We start from the raw sequence: 27,122 nt of genomic DNA, 5'->3' as shown, positions 1-27,122 counted from the left end.
TCAGTTTCTCACCCCTCTTCCTCTTAAAATTCACATTCAAGCGCTCACAGCAACCTTACAGCAAACGTTTTTACAGCTACAATATTGATAGTTTTAAATAACGTGAAATGTACGTTTCAGAACTAGACTACTGACTCCACCCTACCCTGAAACAGCAGACGCTTTTCCTCTCTCCCCCCTCATTGTTTGCCTGTGGTACAGAAGGCAAGCTGTGTTTTTCCTGAAAGGGTCACCCTGGCTCCATGGCACATCTCTGCTGATTAATGAAGAGTCTTTAGTGAGAGGGGTATAACTGAGCTGTGAGCAATTAGGACAGTTGCAGTTTCAAAAAAATAGAAAACACACTACTCTGGGATGGGATTGTGCCCCTGGCCCCATTGAGGGATCTGCTTATAGACGGGGGGGGGGGGGGGGGGGGCAGAGTGTACCCCTCCACAAATTTTGCTCCCCCTTTGTGCCACTCACCCACCCTGCCCTCTACGTGTAGCCCTGGGCCTTCAGAGTAGGGTCTCTGTTTAGTGTGGACCCCCATATTGAAGACATGGTCATAAAGGTCAATGGCATGACAGGCTAGAAAGTAAATAAGACATAATGACCGGGTCATCTGGTCAAGGAGGGATGGACCCTCAGCTTCATCACCTCAGAGCCAGAGTCAGGAGTCTAGCCTGGAACATGCAGGTAGTGCAACTGCAAATACTGTTGAGGGTACAGAACATGTTGCACCTTACATTTCCGGTCAACCCCTTATTGGATCAACGCTATCACAGTTTAAACTTAGGTACATTGTTCTGCACATGCGTACACACTAGTTACTGGTACGTTAGTCACTTAGCCTGTATGTAGCTTTTTTACCTATGAAGGTAGCTAACAATGCGCTGCTAACTTGCGAGTGATCAAGCCGAGTGATAATGAACGAGTGCATCGTGGGCTGACTTGCTTTAGCTAACTGCTAGACCTACCGTACAGGCATTTCTACAGTTCATTTGCCTTAGCTAACTACTTAGCTTACAGTGCTGTAGCCAGCAGGCTAATAACGGTAAGACTATCCAACCCAGATCTTACGTGAATAACCACATAATTATCCATGCTTAGTGTTGTTTCCAATAAGGGGTCAATATGTACAAATGACACCAGTTCCAGAACCGGAAGACAACAGATTTTGTACGCGTAACAGTCTTTGAACCGACAGTGGCACGCAAAGTACACCATGTTCCTAAACCGCTTGGCTTTAGCTTCTCTGCCAAAAATGGCTGCAGCTGGTCAGCATACTACCTCTGCCTCTAGAGCTTCCAGGTCAACAACTACAACAGAAGCATCAGTCATGACGGGCAACTCACACCACACACACCAACTCAGCTACATCACAGTCAGCCACTAAGAACTCTCAAGAATTACAACCCCAACCCTCACCATACAAACACCCCAGGACCAATGAGATTTGAGGCCAACCGCAACAAGTATTCAAAAAACTGTAACACTCAACAGAATTCAAACAACTTATGCTAAGGTGCTCCCAACAATTTCTCCAACAATTACCACCACCTCCATAAAAACTGCTGCTGTAGCATTCAGGACAAGAAGCTCTGTAATAACTGTCTGCGTATGATTTCTACCCAGGTGGTGTGGCGTAAGCTGGGCGATGCAGCAGGTTCCAAACCGTCCATCCGACAGCACCTCTCTGGGAACCAGTTCAAGGGGCCGCTGTAGGCCACACCTCCTGGGTAAACCTACTCCAACTACGTGACCTCAAAATACACAGACATCCAGTCATCTCTGCCCGTCTTCCCACTGCCCATCCAATCATCTCTGCCTGTCTTCCGACTGCCAAGGCTTTGGGCAGCTTCACCTGAGTATTCCTGGACTGTGATCGACCAATCCCACGGCAGCCTGAGACACGGTCCTCTATCACTGGCTGTGTTTCTTTATTTTGTTGTACCTATCAAGTATTTGCGACCGGCAGCTAGCTTGGACCCATTTGCCACGCCTGGTGTTCAATTTGAGTTTATACAGTCAAAGGATTTTTAGCTCATCTAGAGTCGGTGTTGATTTTAGCAGTACATGTTTGTGGTTTGTATACAGCCTTCGCACCAAAACCCCACAACGATTTCTGAGCATTGTGTGAATATTGTATGTGGATTTGGAATTCTCTTTATATGGAGATCCAGTTTTACGGTTGTTTTTTGTGTCTTCCAAGGTAAAAGCCAATGGCTTCAGGTCTATTCGTGAAACCTATGGTATAAACAGTTCTATCTGCTTTAAAACAAAAGTGTATAATAAATGTAGAAATAAATTTTGAGAAAGTGAATAGTTAAAAATAGAAAGCTAAAGTGGCAATAAGTTCCAAAACTGTAGCACTACTTCGTCACTGTATGCTTGTCATTTTAGAGTGGCCATGCTACACAATTATATTTTGAATTTTTGTGTTTTAAAAGCACGTCATTAGACTGCACGCAGGGTTTTGGATGATTTAAGGCTCCAAATTATTTTTCTTTGTGCCCTGTGACAAATAGTCTAAAACTTCAGGGCTGTATATGGCTGTGTAAATGCCATCTAAGTCTTCCTGCCCAGAAGCTACAGTATGTACATGAATTATGAGAATCCATGTTGCACACTCGAGTCTTGTTATAGTGATGATTGACAAGTGACAATCATCCTCACCACTTCAGCCAGCAGCCCATCCCTAACCCTGGTTATGCCCGGTCACAGATTGCTGAAGTCGCTTGCTGAATCTCCAACACCTCTAATTTGGAGCGGCCACTTCAGCCAGTTCAATGTTCCACCACCCCTGGGATGTCACTGGCCAAACAGTGTTGATTCGAATTCGTTTTTGCCTCTTGATAACATGGTTGTGCCAAACAACATAACGAAGGTTGACAAAGCAATACCCCAAAGGGAGGGACGTAGATTTTTTAAACGGATTCAGCAAGCGGCTTTCAAGTGACCGCTTCTGTTATGCCTAGGTTGATTTTTATGTTTTGTGATGTCAGAATAAAAAAATTTTAAAGTAGAGATTTAAAAACTGATATTTAAAAATATATAAATTACAACCTGATACCAGGTTACACTAAAAATATAATGCTTTCGGATACAACGTGGCTCAAATTAGAAATATACATTAAATGTTACGTGAACATTCACAGTGTCGATTGGTCAAATGGGCACGTTATTCTTTTCACATGGGTGTTCAGACATTTAACAATGGATGAATGGATATAAAACACAGCCACCACTTTTTCTATGAAGATTTGATTATAAAGTTAAGTTTAATACTTAATGTGACTTGAATATGCTGCTTTTGTGAGTGAGGCTTCAAATTTGGAAACCAGGATGAAGTTGTACAATATGTATATGTGCTAAATTAAACTGGGATGCAAAGAATCTGCAGTGCTCTGTAAATAGACACCATCTCCTATAGAATTACTATAGCATGCCTGTGTAACCTTTTTTGAGCTATACGTAGCTGAAACGGTCCAATATTTTTAGTGAGTTTGGAAAATGATGTAACAGGCCACTTTTAGATGATTTTGGAAAATAAATACTTCCTTTGCAATAGTCTTCCAGTAAATCATTTTGTAATGGCTACTTTGAAACTAACGTTAAATGACATTGTTCACCACACCCCTTTATGGTAACCACAATAAAATGTTGTTAATTCTGTCTAATCTGTATCAATCTAAACAGGAGTAATCTAAAAAGCACCTACTACTGTTTCTTTGAATTATAACAGAAGCCTACATTTGGAAACATACAGTACTTGCATTCTGCCAACTGACCACAGACCACTAGGAACAGAAAAGTGGTTTAATGTCCAATTGTACTATGCTTACAGACATTAAAAGCAGTTTGCAAAGAATGACTAAAAATGACATGAACAGCTCAAGCATTTCCTAATTTACCTGTTAAAGGAAAAAAAAAAACTAGCTAAGGCACAGAGGAGGATTACAAAATGTGTATTTTCCCATTTCAAGGGTTTTATATTTACAAACATTGCCTTTTCAATTTACAGTCACATCGGAAATGCTAAAACACAGATTTATCCAAAAATGTCTGCAGCCACTTGTCACTAGTAACACAGATTACCATGTTTCAATGTGCGCTGCAACAGAAAAAAGAGGTTTAAAAATAGTGGGTGAAAAGAAATTAAAATACAGTGTAGAGAATTACCTTTAAAAGGACCGGTTTTCAGGTTAACAATACTCATTGTAGGTAGAGTCAAAATGGCACTTCCCTGATGAAAGAGACGCTCTCCAGCCTCACTCCTGTCCTGTTTGTGGATGTTAATTATGCGGGAGGCGGGGCCACTTTTCCCAGCAAATGAGCTTCAGGAGAGAGCAGCTGTGATGGGAGGAGACGGCCGAGCTTACCCTGCGAGTAACCAGAGGGCGGGGTAGTTTCGGTGATATGTGCCAGTCCGTCTCCGGAAGGCAACAGGTCTAGCCAAGCTCCGCCCCCCTCTTTCACCTCATCCAGCCCCCTCGGTTCATGCTGCTCACGGGGGGCATGCCGGGGGGCGGCAGGGGGACCTGAGCCTGCCCTACGGGCGGCCCAGGCGGGGGCGGGTAGCTGGGCTGGGGGAGGGCCATGCCGGGGGCCATGCGAGGCGGGGGGAAGCTGTGGTTGTAGCCCGGGGGCGGGTAGGCGGGCGAGGGGGGCGGGAGGTTGGGCGGGGGGTAGGTGGAAGGGGGCGGGGGCGGGCCGGGCGGCGGGGCGCTGGGCGGGTAGACGTGCGGGTGGTACTGCATGGGGGGCAGGGAGCTGTAGGACGGGGGCATGGAGCTGTAGGAGGAGCCGTCCGTCTTCATCATGGACTGCAGGCTCTGGAAGCCCTCGCCCGACATGTAGGAGCTGGACGTGGACATGCCGCCCAGGTGGACGTAGCTGGAGGGGGGCGGGGGCGGAGGGCGGTGCGGGAGGGGCGGGGGCTGGTGAACGGGGGCCGCGTGGGGAGGGGGCGGCGCTGGTCCCATGGCGGCCTCCGCCGAGTCTCCCGATGCGGCGGGCGCTGGCTCCGCCTCCGCGGGCGGGGCAGACGTGGTGGGCGGCGGCTTGCGGTCTGTGGGGGCGGGAAGACAAACACGGATCTGAAACACGTGCATGTTTTCGGTGCCCACAGGCAGGCAGACAGACAGAAGGTGTGAAGCAAAGCTGCTGGCCACGGTTTGTGTTTGGGTGGCTTTAAGGAGCTTATGCGATTATTGGATTGGTCACAGAGGTCAGCTGAAGTGGTCCAGGAGCGGGTGAGTGCAAGTGGCTCCACACTCAGCTACAGTTGTGTTCATCTTCGGAAAACCAACGCAAAGTTTCATATGACCTGTCAGAGTTAGCAGTCACACCTCATGTCACAATAAAAACGCTAGTGACTTAGTGCGGAGCAAAATACTGTAAATAAACAAATAACTGATTATTCTTCTACTTCTGGTTGGAACTATTGCCTATGGCACATGTAACCTGAGACCACTGCACTCAAGGAAAGAAGTACCAGAGCAATATAAAAACCAGTGTTGAGAATTGTGAATAAATGCTATAATAATCTATTCATACTTGAGTCTCTGGAAACATAATGCAACTGTTCGAGCTGCCTTAGAGTTACACAATGTGTATTTTACTGCTTTAGCCCAGAAAACCCAGAGTGCCTTATATATGCCATTGTAAAGGTGGCAGGTTGTCTGCACCACACAACTTAACTTGAAATGAACTTAAAATTGCTTTTATCACAGACGTAAACTGTCTGGGCCAATCAAAAACATAAAATAAAACTAGTTTAAATAGTATTTAAAAATTCCAGAAAGCAAACTATCCATTTAAGGTTGACGGGTGGTGTGTCTTAGATGTCGTACATCTCTTGTCCTGGGGAGGGAAACTCACCAGCTGGAGGTTGTACAGTGGGGAGGGGGGGCATGGGCGTCTCCAAGCGGGGGATTTTGGAGCCTACTTGCTCTGGAAGAGAAGGAGAGAAGCGGTTCCTGTGTTTATTCTGTAAGCCATGCAAACAAGTCAGACGCTATTCCTGGAAAACAACAAGCCTGAAATGAATAACAATCCGGTCTTTACCTGGAGCCTTCGGTTCTTCTTTTGGGGACGTGACCTGTGAGCAAACAAATACAAAGTCACAAAATGGCAACCCGCTTCAGGGGGGGAAATGAATGCTGGTCAGCAGGTGCAGAACATCAGGGCTCAACACGTATATTTCTTTTAAGGAGCACATGTGCTCCGAAGTAAAAACATTTAGAAGCACACTAATCCATACCAATTTCTCATAAATCATTTTTTCTAGCAATTTTCAGGAGCAAATGTTACAAAAATGGAAGCACTGTACAGCCCTGATCATGGAGACCAGCTTCCAGGGGGTTAAAATCCATGAAACTCACGTGTGGCCGTTTGAGCTGCCGGGGAGAGCTGGCCTGGGGGGAGGTCTTCCTCGGTGGGGGCGGGGCCGGGGTGTTCGGAGGCTGTTGAGGTGGCAGGGCTGTGGGCGGGGCCTTCTCCTTCTCCTGTAGTGGGGGCTGCTGGGGGATGGGCTGCTTGCCCTGAGAGTACAGGTCCAGGATCTGGTGGCAGATGTCTGTAACGCACATCAAATGAAAGGGGTTCCACATGGGCCAGATACAGGGGAGGGAAAACATGGATACTCGGGATGGAAACTGCACCCAAACTGCTCGAGTCCTTAAGTCTTACCAGAGGAGCAGGCAGGTGTTTCTGTCTCCATGTGGTTTACACTTGGTACACTAACCTGTTTTAATAACCCTGAATTGCTAAAACTGCAATGGACTGTGACACAGCTTTTTGGGTCCCAGAAGATTAAATAATGCATAGTAAAAGTACTAAAAACAACTCCAAACTAAATTAATATATATACACTACATGTGTAGGGAACTATGGGTTTAACATGCAGGCAGGGTTAATCTGCATCGCAGATCCACTACTTCAGACAACACTGCTTTGTGTGCCAAGGCACATGCAATGAGAAGTGAAAGGATGCACTAATATGATCAATTCATTCATCTGGGCTCTTACAATAAGAATGTACTCTATGTGCAAACAATGCCCCCATGAACACAAACTCAACCAAACCATTTTTAGGCATGAAGAGCAGAGAGAGAGCAGCGTCTGCTCATGAACACCGATTGGCCGTTACACACCTTCCAGCAGCTCTACCGGGACGTCCTGGACAAACTGCTCCCACCAGCGGCGGGACGACTGCTTGGACGTCCACTCCTGAATGTCAAACTTGCAGAGGCGGCCCGCCAGGTACATGACGGCCACGGCGATGATCTCGGGCTCCCACTGCAGGGACAGCATGGTGCACAGGCTGGGAGAGAGGGGAAAGGGGACATATAGCACACCTGAAAATTGTCACAAATTACATTTTATTATGGCTAAGTAATGGAATCATAAATACAGCTGAGGCCAAAAGTTTACATACACCTAGGCTAAAAACATTCAAACTCAATTTTTCACAACTCCACACTTCAGTTTCATGTTGCCATACATTTCCTGTGTTAAGTCAATTACGGTATCTACTTTATTTCCATAAGAGGTCATTTCAAAATAATAGCTAAGTGACAGATTTATTTCAGCTTTTTTGTACTATATCAGATATTCAGTGAGTCAATAGTTTACATACACTTTGTTAGTATTTGGTGGCATTGCCTTTTAATTGCTTAACTTGAATCAAATGCTTGGGGTAGCCTTCCATAAGCTTCTCACAATACTTTGCCAAAATGTTTGCCCATTCCTCCTGACAGAACTGGTGTAACTCAGTCAGATTTGTGGGCCACCTTGCTTGGACACACTTTCTCAGTTACGTCCACAAATTTTCTATGGGATTCAGGTCAGGGCTTTGTGATGGCCACTCCAATACTTTCAGTTTGTTGTCTTTAAGCCATTTAGTTACAACTTTGGAGGTATGCTTAGGATCACTGTCCTGCTGGAAGACCCAGTTGCGACCAAGTTTTAACTTTCTAGCTGATGTCTTGAGGTGTTGCTTCAGTATTTCTAGATAATTTTTCTTCCTCATGATGCCATCTATTTGATGAAGTCCACCAGTCCCTTTTCCAGCAAAACACCCCCCACAACATGATGCTGCCACCCCCATGCTTCACAGTTGGGATGGTGTTCTTCGGATTAAAAGCCTCACCCTTTTCCCTCCATACATAGAGCTGATCATTATGGCCAAATATGTTCAATTTTTGTTTCATGTGACCAGGGAACACTCCTCCGAAAGACGAGGGGCTCTATTTTAACGATCTAAGCACACGGTTTAAAGTGCATGGCGCAAGTGCATTTAGGGCGTGTCCAAATCCACTTTTGCTAGTTTAACGGCGGGAAATCTGAGCGCCAAGTAAGGCGCATTTTTCAAAGGGGTTGTACTTAGTATTAATCATAGGCGTGTTTTGGGTGTAACATGAAATAAACCAATCAGTGTCATCTCCCATTCCCTTTAAAAGCCAGAGACAGTCAACTTGGTGTATGTAAACTTTTGGCCCACTGGAATTCTGATATAGTGAATTAAAGCTGAAATAAATCTGTCTCTAATCAATTGTTTTAAAATTATCTCTGATGTGAACAAAGTAGATGCCCTAATTGACTTGCCAAAAGAAATGTATGGTAACAGGAAATGTGCATAGTTGTGAGTTTGAATATCTTTAGCCTAGGTGTATGTAAACTTTTGGCCTCAACTGTAACACTACGTTTCGTGAGTTATTACCATATAAAAAAGGAAAATGAAGGACTATATAATTTCAATAGGGTATGTTTGGGCCCATAATAAAACCCAGAACAAAAACAAGAGAGTTCCAGAATCAGTGGTGCTTGTTCCCCCTACTAATAAAAACAGACAGATTATGTCATGATCTGAAAGACCATCCAACTGATGGATGCATGGCAGCCACTTTGCACCAGAAAACTCAACACACATCTGCAGAGGTCACGAGGGAGGGAATTATTGCGCGAATCAAACCAAGATAAAATGGCAAGTTCTAGAATTTTATACTTGGGATAAGTGCCACTGGGATTATTCATGAGCAGTGCTTCATTTGAAAGACACCACCTCCTACAGCACAATGTCCGCATCACTGCACTTGTACAGAAGCAAGACCAAAACATTCACGTACGCAGGGACCCGAACACACACACACACACACACACCACAAATGCAATTTATACCTGTCATTCACGAAGGTCCAAGCCATCTGAACCAGCTTCTGCACTTTATTTTTGTCACCTGAAACACAGACAGCTTACTTACAACAGGCTTTTCTTATATCAATTCCGTGACCCATCAGGGCTTGAGGCCTTACCTTTCAACTGTTTGGCATAGCGCAGCAGGAACTGGTACGGATGCTCGACTTGAAGGTCAAACTTAATTGTCTGCAATAAGATCCTCTCCAACACCATCACTTCCTCCTGTATGAGAGTAAAGTCATAATGTACACTGTAACTAGCCAACAACCTCCAACAGACTGGAGTTGAAGGTCTACTCAAGAGGAAGCTGAAGGGAAAAAGTCAAGCAAAACTAAGACGGATCAGGACAACATGCAAAGAGGGAAATGGGTGAAAGGCTGGGCGTACACTACAGTATGTGCACTCATTTCAGATTTGCTGCCTGAAGTTTTCAAAGTGCTAACTGCCTTACTAGAAATAGAGGGACTGCTTAGAAACTTGTGACTATGAAGACTGGCACAATGAGTTCAAGTGCTTAATTTAAGACACGGAACGGCTTAAGAACCCCACACACATTGCCTCCAAGGCCTAAATCAGCTGCTGATTGAAAGGAAACCGCAGAAGCCTGTAGATACTGTGGCCCTCCAGAAATATGAGTGCGAGATCGCCATTTTAGATTTAGGGTAACACCAGGTTGTTGGTGATGCAATAAATCCTCGGGTCGCCACGGTGGTACACACCTTCGGGTCGTCTCCAAACTGGGCGAACTGGACATCGTTCAGCAGGCTGCGTGCAGTCTTGATGATGTCCTTACACTTCTTCGGGGTCTCCTCCACCTTCCCCGCCAGGAACAGGCAGCATGCCCCCGTCACCTGCAGACAGACCACGCCCAGCGACAGGCCGTCCAATCAGTCAAACTGGCGACACAAAGTACGCCCACGTGATGAGCACGCACACTCTGTCCTCAAGATCTACTGCGTGTGAGGGTTTCCACTGCTGCCAATTTCCCAACCGGTTCAGCTGCGATAACCAAAAACGAAATGACTAGTCTTTAAAATGCTGTTACCCAGATCAATTTTTTTGCTCATTCCCAATTTGCTGGAGTTAGGAGAGTGAGGCATCACAGCTAAAATCACTTGGAGAACTGCTTTACAGAAGAAAAACCAGCACATACTGTTCATCACCTGAAACAAATCTGTTAGCAATAGCATTGTTAGCAACAGCATTCAATACCATTGTGCGATTTAGTACAGCATAGTGCAGTGTAGTTTAGCATTATATAGTGTGTACTCAGTTACACTGTTTCACATCGTTTAGCTGCCATTTTGAGACAGAAAACATCCGTCTATACTCACATATCTGGGGAACTGCTTAAAAGAATGGAACATATAGAAACGATGGAAGTAGATGATTCCTGTTGCCAGGGTGTCATAGTGCCTGGACACAGTGTTAAGGAGCAACAGTTAAACATGCTGAAAGAGCAGAGAGGTGTGCCATAGCGAAGTCCAGTGATGCAAGTGAGTGCACAAATGCCTGCTACAGAAGATGATGCCACCCCCTGAGCCTGATTAATAGTGCAATTAATTAGCTTCTCCAGGGATTTCATACAGCATTGTGCATTTACAAATGTTCATCACTGTTCAATTTCACACTCTTTCAAATGTAATATGCACAGCCTTCACACTTATACACTACACATTTATTCAGCTGGATATTTACTGTTGCAATTCTGGATAAGTGTGATGTCTGGGATCTGAGCCCACTGTTGTATACTCTACATAACTCAAAAGCTCATTTTCTAACCCCCACTGTATATGCGAATGGCTATAAGATTTATTTTTCCGGACTTGGGGTAAGTCGGGGTAGGAAAAGGATACAGTCCCAGGCGTGTGCCCACATCGAATATGAACCTGGCCCCCTCCCGCCTGTACCGCGCCTCTGTGGCAGGGTCTAGACCTTCCGACTGGGATGGCGTGTGTGCCAGATCCTTCTTGTCCCAGTACCAGCAGGGCTTGATGTGGTCCAGGGCTGTGGAAAGACTGTGGGGGGTCGAGTTCTCCTTGTTCTCCTTCATCTGGTGAAGGCTGAAAGCTCTAGGCAGGGTGGGAGTGGGAGGGAAGGTGACTGACAAGCCACTAGATGCTCAGAACTACACGTCCCAGAAGCCCTGAAAGACAATGTAACGACGTATTGCAAAGATCACCTGTTATCAATAATGATATAAAATAAAAAATCCAAAAGGTAATAATCATAATCTTTGCTTGCCATTTTAGATACATGTGAGTAGTCCACTGTCCGAATTTATGCAGAAAACATAAAAAGTCAGAAATAAATTTGCAGTACCCACTATTATGCATTCTTCAGTTTCAGAAACAACTTTCACAACTAGCTCTCAATGGTAGGCAGGTAATTTTAAGAATATGTTTCTACACTGGTTAGTGGGCTAACTTTAATAACAAGCTTACATTTCAAATAGGCTACTGTCTACAGCCAGCTATCTAGCCATGTACATTAGGGGTAATTCCAGGGGGAAATGTCTCCTTCTCCATCTAGACCCCTCAAATCTTACTGATACTTGACACCCATAATATAACCGTGGTGTAATGACCATAGGCATACTTTTGACAAAAAAAAAAAAAAAAAACATTCAGCAAATTGTGGAGTGTCCATTTTTACTCCACTTTTGGCCTGCCCTCCTCTACTTTTGAGGCTTGATAAATGATAAAAACAAATATCTTGGTGACTTGCTTTCATTGCAATCACAAAGAGTTCCTACAGCGTGGGTCATGTTTGAATACTTAACACTCAATATTTGCATTGATTTAGAATTCAAATAATCTTAATATCCCAAAGCTACTTTTTAACATTTTTCTCAATTTTTCATATGTTATCCGATGAATACACAGGCCAGGCTATAGTGGGATTTCTTGTACTTTCTGTTCTACAGTACTACTACAAGGGATGATTGACTTTTTTAAAGCAAATCAAGTCTTGGAGGGTCGGCCTGCGTGCTGGATTTTGTTCAAGCCAGTTTTGGTTTTCTGACAGCCCTGTAAACTACGCTGGTTCACTCCTGAGCACAATTAAATCTTTAGGATACACTTGCAGTCTGCAGTTGTAGCTGGCGCTTATACAAATACCAGCTCAAGACATGGTTAATCGCACACTGTACGTTGTTTCCTCAAAGGTGAGTTACATTGAATTAAAAAAAGAGATCAGGTCGCTATGAACATAATATTAGCTAGGCCATATGTCTGTTTGTTGAACATATACGGTCTATGTAATGAATAAAACCTAAAGGGACAGTTTAGCCATTTATAAAGCCGCCTGGACGGATGTAAAATATACAGTATCACACCAAAATAAAGAAATCCCCGGGAAAAAGAGGACGTCTCCCAGCTTACGTGAACTTTATGGAAAATTAGCTAATACAAAGACAGTTTAGATAGCTTCAAGTGAACATAACCGTGGAGTGCCGGGCGAGAACATTAGACTAGCTACTGAACCTACAAATTCTGCGTAGTGATCCGATACGCTGATAAGCTTACATTTTCTAGTAAGATGAATGAAAAGATGAAATACACACCTGTTTTAAGAAGGCAATGAAGCCACCGTTAATTCGACAAATATGTATTTGTACAATCCTTAGCTTTAGCTAATTCAAAACGACTTCAGACCACACCGAAGAGGCCACCATCTTTATTTTACGTCATTACGCATAGGAGGAGCGTTCTTTCGCCAGGACGTCGCTGCTGTTGCTACCTACCGCTGAGTGTGGGCAACGGCGCTTAAACTGTTCAAACTGTTGAAACAGACAATCTTTTAGAGAAATCTTACGAATCGTTTTTTCCCCTACACTGTATCGCCGATTATAAAATGTCTGTGTCATTGTCCTTGTCGCAGTTCTGCGGTCCTACCTTGCTGTACAGTGTGCGCACAGGGAAAGAAAACAAAACAAAAAAAAAACCGACGAGTCTCCACCAGAGGGAGGCATTCTGTCGTCGAATGTGTTAAATTTAATTAATTTATTTGTTTATTTACATTTTTATTTTTTATTTTTTTATTTTTTTATTTATTTATTTATTTTAACCTAAGCATTCCAGAACCAATGGGGTATTTCACAAAGAGAGACTAAGGAGCTGGCAACTTTTATATGTATTTTTAAAGGATGACATCTGTCAGTGGGCAGTTTAAGGGCAACATTTTCATGTCGTCATGGGTCAGATTTAATATTCTGGGGACTTTTGTCTGCAGATCTAGCAGGGATCAGGTTAAATTCCTAATGTCACTGTTAATTTACAAGGAATTGTGGCTTTGAAGTTGAACTCATAATTGTAGTCTTGACAAATTGGAATTTCTTAAGTGTTTGTTGGTACTGTTTAAATGTAGACGAGGCCTGCAGTCTCAATTGTGCGCTCACAGTCATAATTTGGAAGGTGGGGGATGGGGGCTGTATCTTGGACCTCTTTCTAAATTTGGCCGTCTCACAGGGATGACAAGCCCACATTGGACATCTTCATGACTCTGGTCCTGTTTACAGGAGGTATTTAAACCAACGGAGCTGGTCCCAGCAACCGCGGGAAAACTGAAAGCCCTTTGTGCCTTAAACTTTAATAAGCAATGACACAAGAGGTGTTTGCGCCGAGTTCATCGAAGCCCGATTGTGTCCTCAAACATTACAGGAATCCACCTGGGCCATGAACTGGTCATATAATATTCATATTTTATGTTAATTTTGTAGTTGCTTCAACTGCAGCTGCTTCGCTGCAGACCCTTTTAGAGGCTGGATTCAGAGTTTAATGCGAATATAGTGTTGTAGTCTCATCAAACCGTCCATTCCCATTTGCAGCAGTGTAATCACACAGGTCCCCATAGGTTACATGCGTGGCTTATTTAGAGTATGGAGATTAGAGTATGGTCATTGAGTTGAGTGGATGTGTTTGTGCACATCTCATAAAATGAGCTGATGTGTGCATGTCCAAGTGTGTGTGTGTGTGCGTGTGTGTGTGTCCATCTAATGAACTGAGTGGGTGTCTAGGTTTGGATGTGACTATGTAAGTGAGAGTGTGTGTATTACGGTATGTGTGTGTATTACCATATTATAAACATATATTATTTTGATAAATTTGTACATTTATATTTAGATTTGATTTCATGCTTCGGAGGTTTATGGACATAGTTTGGCATATTAGACTATATGAAACACTCTATGGCTTTTCAGGTCTCGACACTGAGGTCTTGAGTGCTTACCCCCTGAAAAGCTTATGAAGTCTTAACATGCTCTTTCCCTTTCCTAACTTTAAAAACACCGATATATCGCACAGCATCTTTTCGCCGTTCTGTCTTCTAAACCCACCAGCCACATTGTAAAGTTATACAAGAAACAATGTCCTGAATCATTTAATTCGCTGGAATTAAAATGTGAAATTACGCATTCATTATTGATTCGTTCCATGTATGCCTTAAATTCCTGAATGCATTATTGCAGTGGGCAATGCTGCGGGTCGAGGGCGCTCTACTGTGGCCCAGCAAATGTCCAGTGCTGTTAGGATTAAACGTGTCACGCCTGAAAGCCAGAGAATGTTTACAGGAGAGGCCTGGGATGCTCCAGCAAAAAGTAATCCAACACATGAATAATTCACTGCGCATTTATTAATATACAATGACCCCTGGATGAAGTGGAAAATCCTATTGTGAAACTATTTACAAATATCGCCCAGTGTCTTCTTCGCTTGCATACCTCATTGTTTTTTATCATGGATGTTTGATTTACAGTATATAGTCCCTTACACAGGTTAGGTAGCATATTTATGTTGAATTTTAAACTCGCTTCAAATTCATTCACAGCAAATATTATTAAACATTTAATGAAAGAGTGAGCTGGCAGAATTAAAAAATGTGAGGTGAAATTGGTATTCAGCGTTTCACAAAATCAGTATTATGTTTTTTGCTGAGGAGAACTGACTATTTAGGTGCAAATGCAAATAATAATAATAATAATAATAATAATAATAATAATAATAATAATTGCTAGTGGCTCATCGACCCTTCTTGTGGCTTCGACAGTAGGTTTTAAGGATTATGGAACAGGTGTTCATCAAAGCAGGGTTAATTTTCCACTTTCAGTGCTAAACTGGAATAAGCTATCCTTGTAAACAAATGGCACATTAATGTATCTGTACTCTTAATGACCTTGTGATTAGTGGTCTGTAATTCCATTGCATTTTATCTGACCAGTTAGATGTCACAACACTCAAACTTGAACTATCCAATAGCAGTGCTTTGTAACACATTTGTTTTTCAAAACAGTACCATTGGCTTATATGGCTTAGCTTCATTCAAAATTAGCTTACCAATTGGCAGGCTAGTGGTCACAATGTGGATGTCCTCTCAACCAGTATAAAATATTACCTTCAGAAAGTGTTGGACATAATGTGCAGTGTACAGTAGTTTTATCTATATTCATGCAGTGAACTGTAAAGGCATGATGTCACTGGTAAGAGTTATTGTTCATTCTGAATTCCATTTAACAATTTCTGTTGATGGATAACATGGAAAGCCTGCCAAGTGAATCCCCCTGTCCCCTATAATACTGTTGCCAATTAGGCATTGCAGAGTGGTTTTCGGTGACTATCTGCGCTAGCACAGTCATGAATTGCATTCCAGACCTTGGCCTATGTCACTGTGGACAAATGCATTAGCCGGATGCACCATACACAACATTTTATTAGGGACAGGACACTGCATTCTTCTCAAATGCTCCTTGTTCATATAGTTAAAAAATTGTGCAAATAGTACTTAGTACTTCATGTTGGATGCTCAGTAATGATAACTGAAACAGAAATTGTTTTATATACTGTTCAGAAACTAGACCCTACAGATTGTGTGCAATGTAAGTTTAATAGAGGGAAAAGTGGGGATGTTAGGAAATTTTAAATTCAGCAAGTGATATGCATGCTATGTGATGCAAAAAAAAAAATGTATTGACTCTTGGCAATTTCATGTATACATATCTTATTAGTATTTATAACTGTTGAAACAACTCGTATATCTACAATGTTATTATGCATATTCTTTATTCCAAATTCTATTTATTTTCATATTGAAGTATAGATACTTTTTCACATATACTAGGTCTTGTATGCCCCATCCTTTGGAGAGGTTATGTATGTTTAGTGTATTTCCCCGTGTCTAACGCACACAGAGCAGACCACTCTGCAGTCTGAACAGGACCCAGGTCAGGAACAAGGCCTGCTATCTTTGCAGAAGCAATGCTGAAGTTTTAAAACATTTTCCATGTTTGCACATAGCACGTTGAGACCGTCGCTGCTCAGTTGCATGAGAATGGCCCGGCCCAATGGCAGCAGTTGGCCTGGAATGGAAGTGACCATGTATTATTGAGGAGCCGCAGGGAAAGGATGGTTGGGGGAAGTGAGGGTTGACAGACCGGGGTAGCTGGGGCAGGGTTGCATAGCGTGACCAGATAAACGGTTGTCGTGATCAGGCATCTCAAAAAAAGAAAAGACAAACAAGAAAGAACTGGAAAATGCAGAATTATATGTGATCATTGTGGTAGTGATCCAAGTCTCAAAAAAAGGAGTGTGTGTGAAAGTCAGTCAATCAATCAAATAAATCAACCAGGGTCACCAGTCATACACAACTGCACCTGGGTGACACTATCTGCCAAAGGTGGAAGGGGATCTACATGAGGGTTTGTCATGTCCGTTAGCTTGCGTTAATACACTCTTCAGATGCAGACACTTGGAGCCACGGCATCATTTAAAGTTCTCAAACATAAAATGAAAGTGAATGCAATAAATGGTGTACAGTACAGGAAGCTATTTAAAACACCAGGCCCGTTCGGCTGCTCGATTTATTCTGCGGTAATAGTTTCAATTCAAAATCAGAGAAAGGTTTTTAAAAAGCAAATAGATCACAGTCTAAATTGGCCCTCTAAAGAGCATGCCTTTCATTGTTCAGACATTCTTTTTTTCAGGAAGTATTGTTTCAATTTTTAATCATATTTTAGCCAACTGGAAACATTATTTTGCAACAGTGAAAACACAGCATACATAATTTATCCAGTGACAGGTCTAATGGGAGAGGGAATCAAGCTTGGGGGTTTTCTGTGATTGTCTGGTAGCTGGGAGCGGACATGGAAGGGGGTCATTGACTAGATGCTCTGTCAGTTAGGCAGAGGCTCCATGTGTTCAATTTCATTTGAATTCAACTCCCCCTTATTTGTATGGTCTACCCCATGTGATTGCTATTTGGGGGTTCAGGCCTGATTTTTCCTTGGTTTTTGCTTGGTTCTTGGTCTGTTTTTGCTCTTGTTCTGTTTTTGCTTTTTTTCTGCCACTCTGTAAAGCATCTTCGTGACAGTTGTCTGTAAAAAGCACTATATAAATAAAATTGATTTGATTTGATTCAACTTGCACAGCTTGAGCCTAGCCTGTTTTAGGGCAAAGCATTGTGGGAAGACCATACAAATAAATCAACAAGAAAACCATTGGAATGGAATTAATTGGAAGTAATGTGCTGTTGGATTTACCATAATTTACTGTGATTCATTCTGTTAATAATTGTGCTCACTGTGTGTGTGTGTGTGTGTGTGTGTGTGTCTGTGCATGTGTATGCTTATCGGGAATGTACATGTCTGTGAGTGGCTTCACACATGTGTATGTGTGTGAGAGAATGTAGGTGTATTTGTCTATGTGACTGAGAGTGTGAATATTACGTACAGTATGAGTGTACATGTGTCAGAGTGAGTTTGTCAGTGTTTATGTATGTCTATGCAAGTGTATATTTGTGAGTTTCTGACTAGGTGAGTGAGTGTGTGCATACAAATGTGTGTGTATTTGTGTGAATGCATGTGAAAAACAATATGACATTTTGTTAAAGAAAAAAAGAATTCCCTTGAGGTCCCCATAGCCTTGCCACAAGGAATCAGAGTACTGGTCTTAAGATAGCGCTTGTAATTATTCCACTATATATAACACTTGTGTTTTTCTCAAAATCTTTTGAATTGTTTCATCACATGCAGTGATGTGAGAGGTTCATGGCTAACAGAATGCTTCAACTGTTTCTAATTTTGTGCCTGATACAAATGCCTCCACTGTGTCTGACACTCAGAAGAGAAAGAGAAATGTGTGAATGGTGACTTATCTTCAATTATCTTACAATTTGGACTGAGTTTGGGACAACCTTACTGCAACATGCAGACTCATCCTTTTTAATTCACCCTATGCCCAAGTGGCACTGGGAGTTTATCCGTGTTCAGCCCACCAATGTCAGCCATTTCAGGACCGCAGGTGGAAACCCACCTTCTGACCTGTGCTAACCCTCACTCCCTGATTTATCTGTAGGTGATTCTCAAAATGTGCATTCAAATTAGAAAAGTGAAAATGTACTGTGTGACCAAAGCAGGGGTTACAAGTGAGTGAGAAGCAACATTCAATACGAATATATTCAGTTATTCGATTCTGTTCAAGCAAACACATCGATGATTTATCAGTTTTATATTGTGTATATGCAATGGTTTTGGAATTCCTTTTCATTAAAAAAAAAACACTCATTAATAACTAATTGTACAAAGTAATAATCACAATCACATTTTAATTGTTTGTTTTCTTTGATAAAAGTGCGTATAAAGAAAATAAATGCATCAATTATACTAGAACTCTATTAATCACTTTAAATTCTGAGCTCACTTTATTGATTTAGTTGGAGCACAGTAATATTATCAGTCTCTGTTGCTCACAACATTAATGTGCAGGAGGATCAAACTTGCTGGGCTACAATTTACACGTGATGGCTGCCGGTCAGCAGGGGGTGCTCTTGCATAATAAAGAAAGGTTAAACTCCAGTCTGTTATCGGTTCCTTAAAACTGAAATACATACACACACACACACACACACACACACTCACACGCAGTGTGACTGAAGACAATCACTGTCACCAATGAATGGAATAAACCACAATACATTGTAAGTCACACATTATGAAGACAGCATATTACGCACGCGCGTTTCAAATGAACAGAACCTAGAAACTCTAGGCGCACATGCAGTCCTACAAAAATAACTGAGAGCTCTCAGAACGTAATATAAATGATTATTGTTATACACAATTATTATGTTCTCACTGCCTCCCATTACACGCAAATATTGATGCACATCTATTTTGCTGAGTTTTTCTCGCTCGTTCCACACAAGAACAGCTGAAGCTAGCAGCGCAATTTTGGACTGTGGACACACTGAAGGTAAATACGTTCTGATTCTCATTACTTCCTAATTAAGAAAAGAAAGAAAGCCAGAAGTCCAACTGCATCCATAATTTCTGAACAGAGAAAAAAGTCAATTGCACCAGCCTGTCCGCCGTTACACAGGACAAGGGCCCACGGATTACCTTCGCAACACTATCACTGGGTTAACTCTACGCATTAACATAGTCAGCGATTTACCGTTAAAGGCAATTTAATTGTTTTCTTGTTTAGTAACCTATTTGTGTCTTGATACGAAATAAGACACACGTTTAAATCATAGTCTTATATATTGAGAGTAGCGTTTAGGGCACTCATTCAACGAAAAAATACGTGTGTTCTGCAGTATGCGTGGAAATAATATCGTTTGGGCGACGGAGGAGTGCTGCCTTTTGTTCAGTTCTAACTCACGGATGCTACTGGCTGAGGTTTGCGGAAGCCCGGTTTACCCGCCGAGTGTTTCCCCTGGCGTGAGGGTGAGGAGCGTTAGGTAGCTACGGGATGCATGGGAAATAAATGGAGAAGCAGTCAAATGAATCAATTAATGCAAACCGAACTACCGCCCCGGGGTCCTACAGTTCTCGGAGAGTGTGTCACATGCGCGAGCACCTGGGGAAGCCGCAGCCTCTGATCTCCTGGCGAGACAGACGAGAACGGCAGTCCACGCGGGGCGTAATCCTGGATAGGCCTATTTCGGAGTCGGCACTTGAGGATGCGTCGACCACAGGCAGTGGCCACTCTCTGAGCGTTCCGTCAGCCGGCAGGGTAAACTGATAGTGTGTCTGCTCCTATAAACTCATGGGTATTCTGTCCGGGTTTTTGCCTGGGGGGTCAGAGTTTAGTAATTACTTCAGCATGCAGCCAATTGAGAAGATTCCATTTGATTTCTACCACTGACTTCACATGAGCTAGGTCACCTGAGTGTGCTCCTGGAAACAAGGGTGATGAAAGAGGAGCTAGCCACCAATTAGATCAGTCTGATGTCGCTGACCAGCGCGGACTTATCAGCACCATGGAGAAATTCCTCTCCCCAAACATCTGCTTCTCAACTCTCACCCCCATCGCCCAGCATCTCCCCCATATGCCCAAACTCCTCAGCCAAGCCCCACCCTTAACTCACAATTCATCCCAGTCCATGATGATTTGACTTAGAAACAAATCATTAACCTGAAGCATTAAACTGAAAATGGTCTAATTTTATTGCCTGTCCTAAAATGACTGACATGTTTAAGTGGCTCATAATGGGCCTCACCCTGTAACACTCTAACACTTATGGTGCATTATGCTTACATATAATATTAGAATAAATGGAATAAGCACAAATATGACACTCCTCCACATTACCACCTTACACAGAGTTTTGTTCCAATGGATCATCATGACCCATTGCTCAAGTTTATTTGTCTTTTAATTTTTACCATTGCTGCAAGCACAGGGGCCATTCATTCTCTTAATATGGTAGCTCTGACCTGTTGAGGTAGGCTACTTCTTTAAACAGCAAAGCATGGCTTACTAAATTAGTACGTTCCGGCCTCGTTCTTTATTGTCGTCTTTCGCTGGTTCTGTAGGCCAACATGTTTTGGCGAAGGGCAAAAATGTCCGTTTCAACATTTCTAATATCATTGCCCTATTAACTCACAATAGCCTCAATTGCATGCGCGCTGTCATGTTTTTATTAGATGTTTTAAATAACTGCCACTGTTACGACAGCATCGCATTTTGTTTTTGTCCGAGTTGATTAAATGAAAATAGATTTCAGTGACTATGGTAAGGACGTGTTAGGCACGCACAAACGCATGCGCGCCAACTCCATGTGCAAGGTGAATATGGGACGCAACAAGACAGCAGCCGATGATCAAAGGATAACACCGGCTACGATTTCCATGGGTAGGCCTATTATTGACCGTAGGCCAGTTACGCTAAAGTTGACTACCAAAAAACGTCCCCAATATGTAAATCCGCGGCTTGTCGTTACGGAGTAATGCAAAACACCGCCGACTTCTCTGCACTGCATAAAACATGCAAGTTGCCTAGTTGAACGTGAAAAAATGTCCGTGTCCGGACAATTGCATATGAATAGGCCATTTATCGCCTGAACTGTTTCTTTTCTTCTTCTTCTTTGACATGCCCCAATCAAATTTCATGCATTGCATGTTGAAACCTCTTTACTAGGTGACTTCTAAATGAAGGATATGTGTGGCTTGTCAGTAGAACGTATTCTGTTAGTGAACGCTACACCACTAACAGTGCGCTCTTTGGCACCGGCAGGGGCGCGCGGTGTTCGTGTGCGCTCGCTGTATTTCTCCCCACACAGATGTGGTGATCCGTTGTGAAGCGCCACCACTAGTCGCCCCCAGTGCTCTTACAGGCTCCCCGTCTCCAATATTTCTTTCACACTGTAGACTTAACGTCACGTCCGTACTTGAACTTGAATTTTATCCCACTGTACAGAGGCAACCCTAGCCACACACACGCGGAGAGCTCCCGGAGACACAGGACTCCGCCATCTTCACATGTAAAGAAAGGAAAAGAGCCAGCACGTCCTGTTTCATCTGAAAAAGATGGGCAGTCCCTGTCCCCAGTCTCTTTAGTGCCAAACAAGGGGGGCACGCGCCAAGGGTTGGCATTCCACGCGCCAGTGCCAAAACAGACTGAGGCACTCATCAATTGCCAAACGCGAACGTCGAAGAGGACATGATTTTCACGTTATTTTCAAACAATTAATTTTTTATTTTTTGGAAGAAATTCTGACCGTCAAAACCAGAGCCACGGACTGGACAGAGGCATTGACTGAGTTCCCCTGTTGTCAGTGCGCCGCTAAGGGCATCTCATTTTAATCGCTGAGAGGAAGCGCAGATACCTAACTGTGGTCTTTTTACCACTGCCACTCACCGGAGTGAAACACCGGGGGTGTTTCCGTGCGTTTTGTTCCTGGAAAGTCACTCTTTATCAAATGGTCGTACTTTTTGGAGGTGAGGCCGGGCTAACCAAGGTCCGGTCAGCAAGAGGACAAGCGTGGACATAGACGCTTGGCACGGGGCACTGCCGTAGAAAGGAAGCCCATCAAACCTGATTTCTCCGACTGGCCACCCAAGAAGAGCTCACTGCCAGTTTCGAAGAGGTCCAGAGAAAAGTTTGGGAAGGGAGTGCAAAAAAGAAAAAGAAAACGGGGAACCAAGCCGATTCGTCCAACTGCAGGTCTCCGCGCGATGCGAGTGTAAATGCTGGGGCAATGTCCCGTCGCAAGCAGGGAAATCCACAGCACTTGACACTGTCACCCAGAGAGAGGATAAAGCGTAAGTGTTCCTCGTTAAGCATGCATGTCCGAAGAAAAACAGCAAAAAGTATTGCATTTATTTGAGTTTATTGTGTCTCTTTACAAGAGTGAGCTTTTTCACACTTCAAAGATAGCCTATGTCCGCGGCTGTAATACATGCATATTTGACGGTCGCACGTTTTATGTTTATTCGTTAAGTGTAGGTTATCCACATTTGATATCGGCTTTGTGATTTGAAGATTTTAAGAAGATGGAAAGAAAAAAAAAACGAATACAAATTAATAACAGCATGCGATTGAATGTTTTTCTTATATTCTGCGTTTACTTTTTCTTCTGTTTTTGGAATTCTTTATTAGGTCAGGAAGTAGTTCATAAAGATGTTTAAAACTTAAAAAATAGAGAAAACGTGTCAGCACAAAATTTATAACGTATGTGTATACAAGAATATATAGTGAAACAAACAGTAAGAAAAATAAAATATTTTAGTTGCGTATTGCTATGAGAAAGATAGGCCTTACGTGGTGAGTGTAAAATCTTTATTTCTTTAAGACAGTGTTAAGACATGATGCCATGGCAATCTAATAAGCACTTTAAATGTCTACTTCTGACCAAGATTCATTTTAGAAATGAAAACTGAACATTTCTGTTGATTCTAGCATATTACAATGCAGCCTCTTAAAACGCATGTAGGCCTGCTTGTAATTGCAGTGTGCACACTGTGCATGAAATGCAAGCTATTCACACCAAAGCTGGATACCATATGAAGGCAGTAACTATCTTTATTCATCAGAAACACACACAATTCTGCGTATAGCCTAAACAACACCGAAAATGTCACAGCTGAATCTCATTGAATAGGGTATGAAGGATTTCTGAAAATGTATGTTTTCAGAGCTAAATCTGCAATGCCAAAAAATAAATGAAAAGTAAATAAAACGAACAAACACAACAGATTTTAAAAACGCAAGCCCAAACAAAAACAAAGCAAAGCAAAACAAAACACAATTACTACAAATACTACAACAAGAGCAGCGATAAAATACTCTGTCTTGCGGTGCATGTTTTTCAAGCATGGGACATTCAGGCATTTCAGTTTATATTTTGTTTTACATGACAAATCAGAATTGTAAATCATAATAACAGGAAGGCACTACAAAACCAAATACATAGACAACAAAAATTAAACAGAATCATAAGTTCGGGGTCGTTTTAGTCTACACATTTTGATACAATTTTGGTCTAATATTGCAGTTTTAATACTTGTCGTGTTTCACTAATATAAAAGCGATTTTTCCCCTGAAATTGCAAATATACTCTTAAAGCCGACAGTAATGTAAACTGATCTCTCCCATTGAAGGAATGTGCAATATTATAGACTATATATTGTATTGTATCTATCTATACAATCTACATTACAGCAATGGATTATAGGCTAATCACAAAACATTCGACGATTTTTTTTAAAGATAATTAAATCATAGCCTTTAAATTGTGCATACATTCTCTATAAATAACTATGAATTAAGATATATTGTGGTGAATTGCATGGGACCGTGACTCATTGAATATTATACATTTTATAGTGAACTTATTTTAGAAACATGATCAATCTTAGTTGTGTTTATAATACCTAGGCTATAGGTTATATATTACCCTTCACGAAACTGTCTTGTTCGTTGATTTCGATGGGGACATAGGACCTACAGATACACCGAGGCTATACTTCAAGACGCATTTAAGTATTTCACGAAAACTTTTTGATAAGTGCATATATACATAGCGCATAGAAAAGGTGGCATTTGATGAAATATCCATACATCATTGAAGAACAGTGCATTTGAAAAAAGAAACTGCTATGTTGTCCTGTTTCTGCGTGTTGTTCACCTACATCGTATCCTACTTCAATGGTGTGTGAAGTTCAGGGCCTTCCACGTTGCTGAGGTGTCAAGACACGGGTCATAAGATTAATTGCAGTTATACAAAGGCCTATTGCAGCAAATATCAACATCCCTTGCAGGGATGCTCATTTTAACTGAATGCTGAAGATTATCCTTTCCAATAAATTATTAACTTATTTTAAACTGATTTCGAGTTATTTCTCACACATGCTGTTATGGTGATATGGCTACCTGTGGTACTTAGGCTACATATGGGGTTTTACCAGTTGGTTGAAAATTACAGTTCGATCCATCATTGGAAACGATAGCATGTTAGCTAAAATGAAAATACATGCTCAACTTTAAATCCAAATTAAAATCAATTAAATCAATTCTGTGTTTTCCCATAGTTTTCCCACTGTGTTTTCTCACAGTTCTCATATTATACGCAATTTTATAGAGGGTCTAATCCAGTTAATTCATAGCAGAAGTGTGTGATGTAATCGCTCGCAAATCTGTTTCGTGTTGAGCAGATTTGAGCACATTCTGTCCTGCCCACCGTTCGTTAATTTATAGACTAATCATTTTCTTTGCTGTGCCTTTGTACTGACCAGACCGTAACCTCCTATTCTTGACATACAGTTTCCAGCACAGGAACAGGTAGGCCTAAAACAAAACTTACTGAACGTAGAGTTCATTTTTTCCTCGTGACTCAGTTTAACGATCTGTCCCTCCTCGTAACTATGTTTTCTGTGTTCCATGTAAACAGAAACTATTGACGGCATGAGATTCTCACAAAGCAGTCATGTGAAATTTGCATATGCATATGGTCTGATGAGCTTGAATCGTCACATTAAATACATATCTGTTGATCGTACATAAAACAAATCTGGATAACTGAAGTTCAAGGAAAAATGCGAGGTATAGCATAGCCTGTCTTGTACCGCCTGCTAGGGCCCTCTTATCTTACTTTTGACATCCATTATTTTTGGATGTGTGCAGTGAAATAACGACACCCCTATTCAGTTGACCTACATAGCTGTCATTTTACACATCATCCAGTTATTCTGATGGATAGTTAGGCCTAATGCAAATTATATTGAGTGCCTTAGTCAGGGGAACAACCACAATGTCACATCAGGGACTGAACTGCAACTTCCTGGTTAAAAATCCTGTTCCCTAGCTCTCTCTCTTGCTGTGTAGGTGTGTGTGTGGGTGTGGGTGTATGTTTGTATGTATGTGAGAGAGTACCTGTGTGTGTTTGTATATTCCCAGTACATTTTAAAAGCAACTGATAGAGTAATATGTATAGAGAAAATTTGTCCAGTCGTATACTCATAAACTTTTAGAGTCAAACCAAACCAAGCATGCGCTGAGCATGTTACTCTTTGAGAGAGAGAGAAAGAGAGAACATTATGACTACAAGCAGACAGCGCCCGGCAGGTTTACCCAGAGGCAGATACTGTAGACTCACATGGACAAGGTGAAGGGGGGGAGAACCAGTTTGTCTGGTCTGATTAAAACCCAGGTTTGGGAATATGCAGGCATTATGCAGGGCAAGGCTGGGCAGACTCTGGGACAGTGTGGTGGAGTGTGTTTTGCACAGTGTATGGGACAGTGTCTGAGAAAATGTATGAGACAGTATCTGGGACAGGGTGTTTTACCATGTGTATGACTATACCTGGGACTGGGTATGGGACTGTGTGTATGATTGTATCTGGGACAGTTTGTTGAACAGTGTGTATGTCTGTATCTGGGACTGTGTTGAGATGTGTATGACTGTATCTAGGACTGTGTGTTGAACCATGTGCATGACTGTATGTAGGACTGCATGTTGAACCATGTGCATGACTGTATCTAGGACTGTGTGTGGGACTGTATTTGTGAAATGTGAGTGATAGTGTGGAGAATGTTGTTTGAAATAGATTTCTGCAGTGTGCTAGAAATCGTATGGGAAACACACGTTGGATAGCATGTACGGGCATTGTGAGAAAGAATTGAGAAGAGTGTGTGGGACAGTGTGTTATAAAATGTTATAAAATGTGGACAGCGTGTGGGGTTATGCCTGAGAGAGCATGTTACATAATATGTGTCCACATCATACGGGGAAATGCGTAATGGAGTGTGTGAGTGTTTGCTGTATTATGTGCGGGAAATTGTGTGTGTGAGGGACAGTGTTTTGTCTGAGGCAGGCCCAAACAGCCTTCATAAAATACATCCAGAGGGGGAAATATCATGTCATCACAATTTCTTTGGACCTTTTACATTTGAGTCAGTTCTGGTGCTATAGACAACATGTGAAGGATTTATTTGTGAAAAGATTTTAAAAACTCACAGGAGAGTGTTTTATTAGCAATTTGCGTCTTTTCTGATTTGTCCTTTTCACGAAGTGCTTGTAGAGGCAGGTTCTCATTAGCCTCCATAACAGGAGATCGCCTGCATGAAAGATGCGCTCCCTGTTGCAGAGTTTTCAGGGACACCCCGCAGTCGCTATAGCGCCTTCGCCGCAGACTGTGTCTCATTATCATATAACGCTGTTACTTT

The 27,122-nt window shown here is 42.3% G+C and overlaps 3 protein-coding genes across 4 annotated transcripts in view; 2 read left to right on the top strand and 1 right to left on the bottom strand.

Annotated features, from left to right (window-relative positions):
- LOC118230687 (coiled-coil domain-containing protein 85C-A-like) overlaps positions 1-3,553 on the top strand; it is a 46,306-nt gene extending 42,753 nt beyond the window's left edge. The window contains exon 6 of the mRNA XM_035423906.1: positions 1,618-3,553. Within this exon, the coding sequence (XP_035279797.1) occupies positions 1,618-1,707 (90 nt within the window). The 3' untranslated portion in view covers positions 1,708-3,553. The remainder of the gene's footprint in view (positions 1-1,617) is intronic.
- Positions 3,554-3,787: 234 nt separating this feature from the next.
- On the bottom strand, positions 3,788-13,064 carry LOC118230686 (cyclin-K-like). 2 transcript variants are annotated; one of them, XM_035423905.1, is made up of 11 exons: positions 12,749-13,064; positions 11,040-11,255; positions 10,518-10,599; positions 9,903-10,034; positions 9,300-9,405; positions 9,166-9,223; positions 7,140-7,309; positions 6,369-6,562; positions 6,052-6,085; positions 5,866-5,937; positions 3,788-5,053 (listed from the first exon to the last, which is right to left on the bottom strand). In XM_035423905.1, exons 2-11 carry the CDS (start codon positions 11,234-11,236, stop codon positions 4,458-4,460), a joined length of 1,641 nt encoding a protein of 546 aa, XP_035279796.1. In that variant the 5' UTR covers positions 11,237-11,255; positions 12,749-13,064; the 3' UTR covers positions 3,788-4,457. The 2 variants fall into 2 exon arrangements, with proteins under 2 accessions (XP_035279796.1, XP_035279795.1); XM_035423904.1 differs by having other exon boundaries at positions 11,040-11,329; positions 12,749-13,062.
- An 8,675-nt stretch (positions 13,065-21,739) lies between these two features.
- The window catches only part of LOC118229252 (B-cell lymphoma/leukemia 11A-like), a 42,391-nt gene continuing 37,008 nt past the window's right edge, over positions 21,740-27,122 (top strand). The window contains exon 1 of the mRNA XM_035421050.1: positions 21,740-22,720. Coding sequence (XP_035276941.1) covers positions 22,657-22,720 — 64 coding nt within the window. The 5' untranslated portion in view covers positions 21,740-22,656. The remainder of the gene's footprint in view (positions 22,721-27,122) is intronic.

The sequence above is a fragment of the Anguilla anguilla genome, chromosome 6 (assembly GCF_013347855.1).
Source record: "Anguilla anguilla isolate fAngAng1 chromosome 6, fAngAng1.pri, whole genome shotgun sequence".
NCBI classification, from domain to species: domain Eukaryota; kingdom Metazoa; phylum Chordata; class Actinopteri; order Anguilliformes; family Anguillidae; genus Anguilla; species Anguilla anguilla.
This window is presented reverse-complemented; position numbering and strand designations above follow the sequence as displayed.

Excerpts from the sequence above, each read along its gene's own strand:
- LOC118230686 (XM_035423905.1), bottom strand. The coding sequence starts at position 11,236 with ATGAAGGAGAACAAGGAGAACTCGACCCCCCACAGTCTTTCCACAGCC. Across the intron at positions 7,310-9,165 it reads TGGACCTTCGTGAATGACAG|CCTGTGCACCATGCTGTCCC; the intron begins GTATAAATTGCA and ends CCTCTCTCCCAG. Across the intron at positions 5,938-6,051 it reads AGAAGAACCGAAGGCTCCAG|AGCAAGTAGGCTCCAAAATC; the intron begins GTAAAGACCGGA and ends CTTCTCTTCCAG.